At 38.1% G+C, this 9233-nt stretch overlaps 1 protein-coding gene across 1 annotated transcript in view; it reads left to right on the forward strand.

The window, feature by feature from the left end:
* Nucleotides 1-8951, forward strand: part of LOC108714819 — a 45289-nt gene extending 36338 nt beyond the window's left edge. Inside the window, exons 17-20 of the mRNA XM_041584676.1 lie at nucleotides 659-759; nucleotides 6482-6566; nucleotides 7374-7478; nucleotides 8445-8951. Coding sequence (XP_041440610.1) covers nucleotides 659-759; nucleotides 6482-6566; nucleotides 7374-7478; nucleotides 8445-8549 — 396 coding nt within the window. The 3' untranslated portion in view covers nucleotides 8550-8951. The remainder of the gene's footprint in view (nucleotides 1-658; nucleotides 760-6481; nucleotides 6567-7373; nucleotides 7479-8444) is intronic.
* The last annotated feature ends 282 nt before the right edge of the window (nucleotides 8952-9233 follow it).

A 9233-nucleotide genomic window follows, 5' to 3' on the forward strand; every position in this document is an offset into this window, starting at 1 on the left:
GGCGAAACCAGGATTTATTGGTGGGCGAGGCTTATTACAAATGTGGGTGTAGCATATAATTGTGTCTGGGTCTATTTTTTCACACAACTTCCCTCTAGTTTTTTTCGCCCTAATTTTTGGACTAAAAGTGCATTGAGTAAAGTGCAATTTTAAGTGCAATTTTAAGTGCAATCGGCATGCTTTTTTCCCACAAAAAACTGCTCTTACAGCCAAGCAGGTGGCTTTGCCCTCAAGGCCAGGGTACTAGTTACCAAGGATATCTTGTGAACATAATCTGCCTCAGGAGGGCTCACGGGGGAATCTGCATTGAATTGAATTCTCTCTCTCATGCTACAAAGACAGTATTTAAATAATTTTTTAAAATTAAGATTTTTTATTTCCATCAACATGGAATTATGCTATCTTTGTTACCATCAAGTAAAAAGAACTGTCTCATTAATACAGAGAATAACAGGACTCTGTGGTTAATGCAGTTGTTATAATTTGAAGCTTTTTGGATTGTCTTTGGATATTGACCTCTGAATAATAAATCTATTGTACTACCGCTAGGAATAGGGGGTTCAGAAGTGTCCTATATAAAAGACAAACACCCTGTTTGTTAAATATTATGAAATATTATGTAACACTTTTATGTCTTTGTTTTTTTTTTGTACCACAGGAAATAAAAGCTTGCAACTACATATCTGCTCGCAATGAAGCAATGGGCAAAATCACTATGGCTTTTGATTTGCTAGACACAGAGTTTAAAAAACTTGACCTGTAAGTATTGTTCTCATAGCATTTAGAATCTTCAACAGACTATTTTTATCCGTCATTCAAAATCAGGGCTGCCGGGGGGGGGAGGCAGTTGTCCAGGGCTCGGATGGTTTTGGGTCTTAAGTGGGGTCCGGCAGTACTGCACTTACTTCATCGGCCGTGCCCCCCTGCTGTGAGTGAGCTTTTTTTGGGTTTTTAACAAACAGGCTCTGGTGGGCCATGATCATTTAGTTGTACGAGGCCCCAGGATATCTGATGGCAGCCCCATATTCAAAATATACATGTCATTATTATATGCTCATTTAGTCTGGTCAGCTCTAAAGGGTTAAGCCTATCATTTTTATTGTGATTCAAAAAATCAAAAAAGGTGGACATACACGGGGAGATTGAAGCTGCCTATAGATTCGGCAGCTTATATGCCAATGTGTGGGGGCTCCCAACAGGTCCTCCCGATCGATATCAGGCCAAAACCGGGCAGATATTGATCGGTCAAGTTTGATTTTTTTTGTACGATCCAGGACCACATTGGCTAGTTGATGCGGTCCGGTGACCTGCTGGATCCCATTCGTAGTATTGTAGTCCGATCGTTCGGCCCCAGGCGCGGAACGTTCTGATTCATCCGATATTGGGTTAAGATCCGCTCATTTGGCGACCTTGCAAAACAAGCGGATCTTATAGTGTATGGCCACCTTAAGGTTGAAGACAAACAGAGCTACTAGCAGCAGCTCATTGTCACGGCTACAAAATAGGCAATAGCGATAATTGGCTTTGCTAAGACACTATGGGGCCCAATTACTAACAATTGGAATTTGTGGTTTTCCTATTTGTTTTTAAAAGCTCTAAACATTTGAGATCTATTTAGTGTTAAAACCATGAAAACCAATAATACAAAACGTTGCCAGGTAAAAGTTGTTTTAAATGGAAATTTCTGAAAAACTGTATTTTTTAGCGCATAGTTCAGTGAAATTTTCCAGTTGGTACTTTTTATTCAGAACTTTTAATAAATATCATGGCACTCATAGTTTTACAGTTTGTGAGTTTAATTGCCGTTTCGCCTTTAAAACCACTAAAATCCAACCTTTGATAAATAGGCTCCACGTGTGTTTTAGCAGAGGCAGTATTATCTATGGCACGGTATTTTGTAGCTGCTATTTGTAGTTCCAGAACTACTAGAATTGTGGCTACAAAATGCCAAAAATACCCTGCCATAGTCAATACTGAGAATTGAGATAATTGGTAATTGGTTGCTGGCTGAGATAATTAGCTGCTTGCTTTACATTGTATCAACAGTCTGAGCCATCAGGGCAGAGAATAGAAAAGATAGTCATGCTGGGATTTGACCAAGTCCTGAAGTGGTTTTGGATTTGATGCCTTTAAAACATTAAACCTTATATAACCATACACTTTATAACAAATTGTAAACCCGTAATCATAATCATTTACGTGTTCTACAGTTATTGTTATTTATATAACACCATTGTGTAAAGGGATACAGACATACACAGACACACATTTCACCACAATAGAAGCACTGGGCCTCTTTTGCTTGTTAATAATAGACTTGAAATGCTCTTTATAGACCTGTATAGGCACATGGGCTCAGGTAGAGACCAAATAATTGTAGTCACAGGGCTGATTTCTAACAAAAGTGCACTTGGCAAAACAGCCATCCCTGCAAAACATGAACAATAAAGAACTGTATTTACAGAACATGAAAAATGTAGAATATGTAGCACACCCCCAATCTACCCTACATGCCACCTATTTATGAGTAAGCCCTTTTTGGTACTCACAGTAAGGGCCGTAGCTATTACAGGGACAATTTACAGTTTTGTTTTCTTTCTGCAATTATCTTTGCTAAACTGAAGGAGCTTCTATTGACAGGAGAGTGCATAAAGAAAAAAGCTCAATGGGAGCAGAGACACTACAAATCATTCTGACATTTTGCAAACATTACAGTGTTCTCTTCTCTTTTGGCAGCGCCTGCGTTATAATATTTATGATTTAAACAGGAAAAGGAGGAGTAAAGAAGTAAATTTTGTTTCCTACATGTTTCCTAAAAGAACATAAACACTCACTGAAATTAAAGCAAGTTCTCTTGTAAGCATCTTGCACCTTTCTTTTTTTCCCCCTCTTATGTACTAGATTACTGTGACAAACACTGCTGCTCTCAGGGGTTTCTATAGTCTCAGGTATGGGATCTATTATCCAGAATGCTTGGGACCTGGGGTTTTCCGGATAAGGCAGGAGTGCCCATACTTTACTAATACTAGGTCTACTTTTAGTGATGATGTCCCATTATGGGGGTATATTTATCAAAGAGTGAAGTTAATAGTGAAGTTCCGCCACTAGAGTGAAATTCCGCTACTCTCCATTCATTTCTATGGGATTTTTATAGGCGTATTTATCAAAGGGTGAACTTTCACTTTCACCCATTGATAAATACGCCTTTCAAAAACCCATAGAAATGAATTGAGAGCTGCGGAACTTCACTCTTTGATAAATTTACCCCATGATGTTCATCTTTTAGCATTCTGTTTCATGGAAAATATTACTTAAATATATTGATTTATGAAAGAATGTATAATTCTATTTTTAACAACTATTTTGTATGTAACCTTAGCATTAAAATATATGAATGAAAAGAATTAAACAGGAGGGTAATTTAGTTGAGCTGTTTGTTGACAGTGTTTTGAGATTGACTGATCACCAGCTAAAGGTCTACTAGTAGATCCCGTTCTACCTTTTGGGCACCCCTGGGATAAGGGATATTTCCGTAATTTGGATCTTCATGTCTTAAGTCATCAAGAAAATCATTAAAACATTAAATAAAGGCTGTTTTTGCTTCCAATAAGGATTAATTATATCTTAGTTAGGAGAAAAAGGAAATAGTTTTTAAACATTTGGATTATTTGGATTAAATGGAGTCTATGGGAGATGGCCTTTCCGTAATTCGGATCTTTCTGGATAACGAGTTTCCGGATAACAGATCCGATACCTGTACTGGCAGACTAGGACAGAATTGACGTTACAGTAGCTTCAGTCATGTGTCTCTGGACATAGATTTGGGGGTAACTTAGTAAGATGCAAAGTGTGCTCCAGTTCTAGATACCCTTTCAAACATCAGGTTCATCATTTCTGTCCATTGATTGATTGCTGCTGTGGGTTATTAGAAGAGGATCGTATTTACCATATTGGCACTCGAGGGCCTGAGCCTAGGGGCAGCTTTAAAGGAGAAGGAAAGGCTAACATTTTTCAAATAGTCCTTTTTTAATCGTATCGATGACAACCGGAAAGCATAAATCTCATTGGCGCCATGAGTAAATGCAGACGGGGGCAGAGTGGTAAGCCATGACGTTTGGGTAGACCACATGACCCAAAGGTCATCGCTTCACAAGGAAAAAAGAAGAATGCTGTGCACTTGCACATGACACCTCTGAGGCTAAGTGCACATGCGTGCGCCCTGAATACACAGATTTCTGGACTGCAGCAAGGATACATACCTCCCAAAAACAGGATGCGGGGGGGGGGGGGAAATGAGGCACGTGTAGAGTAGCAACATTTTTGACCATGCCCATTTTATGGCCACAAACCCTAATTACCATGTCCATTTTACAAAATGTTGCAGGTTATGAATGTCTGAACACATTTCTGGGAGTAGACAGACCTGGAGGGATAGGGAGTGTGAGGTCACTTCTGCTATGTCATTTGCACATGCGTCTATCCCTTATTTACCGTGCTATTAAGTGATGAAACAGCCTTACTTTCTCTCTGTATCAAACCCTGTCAGAGACATTCACTCAGTACCCCTGCTATAAAGTTATATAACCACTCTTTTATGAAGGATTCCCTTGAAATCTGGGTAAGGAAGAGGGGGAAAATGTGGGACCTAACGCCTTTAAGGGTTCAGACTCTGTTCACTCAGGCACTTGAATCAAATTCTGTGCATCCCTAACTGGTAATGACATATAAAAAGAAGTATGGTGTAAATGTTATGATGTTTTAAGCAATCATATTTTTAAAGGAATTGTTCAGTATAAAAATAAAAACTGGATAAATAGATAGCCTGTCCAAAATAAAAAAAAATCGAATATAGTTATAAGCAAAAATGTAATGCGGGGGGTCCCCAACCTTTTTTTAACCGTGAGCCACATTCAAATGTAAAAAGGTTTGAGGAGCAACAGAACCATGAAAAAGTCCCTTGGGTGCCAAATAAGGGCTGCAATTGGCTATTTGATAGCCCCTATATGGACAGGCAGCCTACAGGAGGCTCTCTTTGGCAGTACATCTGGTTTTTACGCAACCAAAGCTTGCCTCCAAGCCTGGAATGTAAAAATAATCACTTGCTTTGGACAGTGAGCGCAACATCCAATTGGTTAGAGAGCAACATGTTGCTCACGAGCTACTGGTTGGGGATCACTGATTTAATGTATAAAGGCTGGAATGACTGGATGTCTAACACAATAGCCAGAACACTACCTGCTTTCAATGCATGGGCTGTTATTGGATATGTTCCTTTCCAGGAATGACTACATTTGCCAAACAAATCTTGTTCTTATAAAGATACCTAATAATAGAAATGGGGCTTCTCCTCAGCATTGGACTTGAATGAATCATTTCAGTTTAATGACAGATATGTAAAGTATACAAAGTAGGCCGTTGCTCATTTTAAAGCAAGTGCCTCTTCTACCCCCTTTCTATATTAGTTCCCTATTTAGTAGCTATGGAACACACAGTAATTTGATTGACCTCTCCTCTCCCTTGATTACTTGCCATTCACTCGACCAGCACCCACGTTTAGCACTCGAAAATATGGGTGCCACAGTGCTAACAAATCATTCAGAGCTATTTTCAATTATCCAGCATGAAGCACTTTGTTTTCATCAGGATATTGAGCCTTTAACAGGATTAATTACCAGAGAGACTGAAATAAAAAAAAAAATCTTAGCAAGGCCAAGGAAGCAACTTCACAGCTGTGTGTGTCATTTTATTCTGTAACCGAAATCTACTCAGTACTGATCAAATGCACTTTGGGAAAGGGACCTTTAAGGAATAATAAAAAGGTAAACATTTAAGATTTGTAAAACAAGGCTTGTCACAATTGAATAAACACCTATCGGGGTTACTGCTTACTTAAGTGTTACATAATGTTAATAGACAGAAAATCAAAGCTTGACCCCACCATGGCATTTAGACATTCCCTGAATATAGCTCTTATCACTAGCAAGTAGTAATAGGTGAATAAATTCGCTAGGTGCCAATTTCCGAGTTTTGCTTCCACGGAATAAATTCGTGAAACTGCAGTGAAAATTCGTCAGCTGCAAAAAAATTTGGACAGGCGTCGGAATAGTAGGTTGTGGCAAAACTGACGCAAATTGACGCAGTTGTCAAAATTCGCCCATCACTGCTAGCAAGAGAATATAATCTAGATTTCTCTGTTTAGAAGGGTTTACCCTGTATAATGTTAATAGTTGAGGGCAGTACCATATGATTTTGCTTTCTTTTATGTTGCATATGTATTAAATATGTACTACAACTATAATTTGCAAATGGTGACTTAATAATGGCAAAGAATTTCCACCTCCTAGCAGAAGTATTTCCCTGCAATCTGTAGAGCCAGGCATTTTCATCATATTTCTCTCCCTGAAAAAGGAAAACAATAGTAACAAATATGCTGAAAATACATTACCAGTCATAATTTATTCTTGATTTATTGCACTTTTAGAGAACGAACAAGGTTTGCCCAATCACAAGCTGCTTTCCAGCAAGAAAAACAGGCATTCAACAAGCAATATCAAATTCAGCAACAGGTTTGATTTCTTCTTGGTATTTTTGATAATTAATTTTCATAACAAGATATTATCCTGCCTTAAAAACTATGGAATGGAATATAGCAATTATTTGGCAAGGTGGGTTAAAGGGGTGTCTCACCTTTACGTTAACTTTTAGTACGTTATGTTCTAAGCAACTTTTCAATTGGTCTTCATTTGTTATTTTTTATAGTTTTTAAATGATTTGCCTTCTTCTTCTGACACTTTTCCAGCTTTCAATTGGGGGTCACTGACCCCATTTAAAAAAACAAATGCTCTGTTAGGCTTAAATTGTATAGTTATTGCTACTTTTTATTGCTCATATTTCTATTCTGATCACATCCTATTCATATTCCAGTCTCTTATTCAAATCAATTCATGGCTGCCAGTGCAATTTGGACCCTAACAACCAGATTTCCGAAACAGCAAACTGGAGAGCTACTGAGTGAAAAATGAAAACCAATTGCAAATTTTCTCAGAATGTAATTCTACATCATACTAAAAAGTAACTCAAAGGTGAACTACCACTTTTAGGCAGAAATACTAGCACATTCTCAGCACAGTACCTACAAGACTTACCACTTCATAGACTGCGGCCCCAAAAAACATGACTTTTAATGGATGTGATTCTGAGCTGGCATAATGCAATTAGGAGTTATTTTGATCCAGCAAAAAAACTTTTCTTTTGCAGTAAGGAAGGAATAATTTCCCCCTCTTCGTTAAACCCTTATTCTTCAAAACATTATACTATAGCAGACAACTTTGAAGGACCACGCTTTATAATAATAGACACTTGTCTTTTTGCAGGAAGTCCAAGAGATGCTAGAAAAACATAAGCTGCAAAATGAAGCATGGCTCAAAGCACGGGCAGAGGAAAATGACAAGGAAAGAATGGAGATCAGTAAGCTAAGAGTAAGTCTACCATATAGATAAGCCTGACAGAGTTTAAGTGCAGGGCTTCCTTGCACCACACAACACCTTGTGCCAGATTTTTATTCTGCATAGACATAAGGTGCAGAGCACACGCTGCACCCCCAGGGACTTTCTTCATGCGTGTGTTTTATTTCTTTTTTTTAAATATGAATGTGTTTCAGGTAAAAAGAATTGGGGACCCCTGCCTTAAGCTATCACTTTGATGAGCTGTACTGTGACCATAAATTTACTGTATGTTTTATTTCTACACCAATTCTTATTACTGGATTAGCTGTCCCTCTAACATACACTGCCACGGACTGGAATTTCTAACAAATAAACCATATAGTTGGGTTGACAAATGATATATTCCCTGATTTTAAATGTAAGCCATGTGGTGATTGAACTGATTTGTTTTGGAGTGCACACACTCAACAATCATACATACCCACCATAAGACTCATTTATGCATCAAATCTTGTCCCACCCATAGGACATAATAAAGTGTCACAACCAAAAGGGGGAAGAACGGAATGGGAAAAAGTTGAAAGAAAATCCATGGTATCCCTGACATATGATGGTGTATTTGTTACACAAGACCACAACATGTTGTTCACAAAAATGTCAGAGCTCATTGATAAAGAGACTTTTCCCTGGAATGCCAAGGCACTCGTTTTTTGCAAATCTTTAAAATTCTGTATTTATTGGGATTGTGTGTGGAATAAATCAGAGGGGCACCTTCACAATTTTCTAATACATTTGTTTTAAATGTTTCATTTCATATTTGGGAGGTATTAGCACAGATATTGCTTATATACAGTGCTGCTGTGCCATTTGTAATATATGTCAGGATTAATACTAGGGTTTAATGGTATGGCCAGTTCTGTTAACCAGTCATGCAGTGCCAAGCACACAGGCCCTCTGATGTCAGGAAGAATACATATTTGCGCCTTCTTTTTATTTTAGGAAGAAATTCTTCTGGAACAGAAAAAAATAAAAGAAGAGCAGCAAGCCATCGAAAAACGCAATCAGCAACTTATGTCGATCATGCAACAATTTAAAGGAATGTGATTACTTATTATCTGCTCCCTTCAGATGAATCAGATTTCCTTTGGAAATGACATTTTAAATTGTGTTTCATCTACCAGACACTATGCTATTACAAAAACCATATATATCTTAGGGCAGAGACACACACACACTGCTATTTCTGGAGATTAGTCGCCCGTCGACAAATCGCTTCTTCTTCTAGAATGTAAATCATTGGCAGGATGGCACTTCGGGCGACTTCGGAAAACGAATCGTTCTGAGTGACATTGCGCCCCGCAGTTCGGGGGGAGATTAGTCGCCCGAAGAAGAATCGATTTGTTGCTAGTCGACTAATCTCGACTAACTTTTTTGTATGTTATAGAATAGCTAATTCTAAGCAACTTTTCAATTGGCCTTCATTATTTATTTTTATATTTATTTTGTCGTTTTTGATTGATTTTCCTTCTTCTTCCGACTCTTTCCAGCTTTTAAATGGGGGTCACCCCATCTAAAAACAAATGCTCTGTAAGGCGACACATTTATTGTTATTGTTACTTTTTATTATTCATCTTTCTATTCAGGCCTTCCCCATTCATATTCCAGGCTTTTAGTATTATCAGTGAATGATTGCTAGGGTAATTTGGACCCTAGCAACCAGATGGCTGAAATTGCAAACTGGAGAGCTGATGAATAAAAAGGTAAATAACTTGAACAACACAAATGATA

This window comes from Xenopus laevis, chromosome 1L (assembly GCF_017654675.1).
Source record: "Xenopus laevis strain J_2021 chromosome 1L, Xenopus_laevis_v10.1, whole genome shotgun sequence".
Classification (NCBI taxonomy): Eukaryota; Metazoa; Chordata; class Amphibia; order Anura; family Pipidae; genus Xenopus; species Xenopus laevis.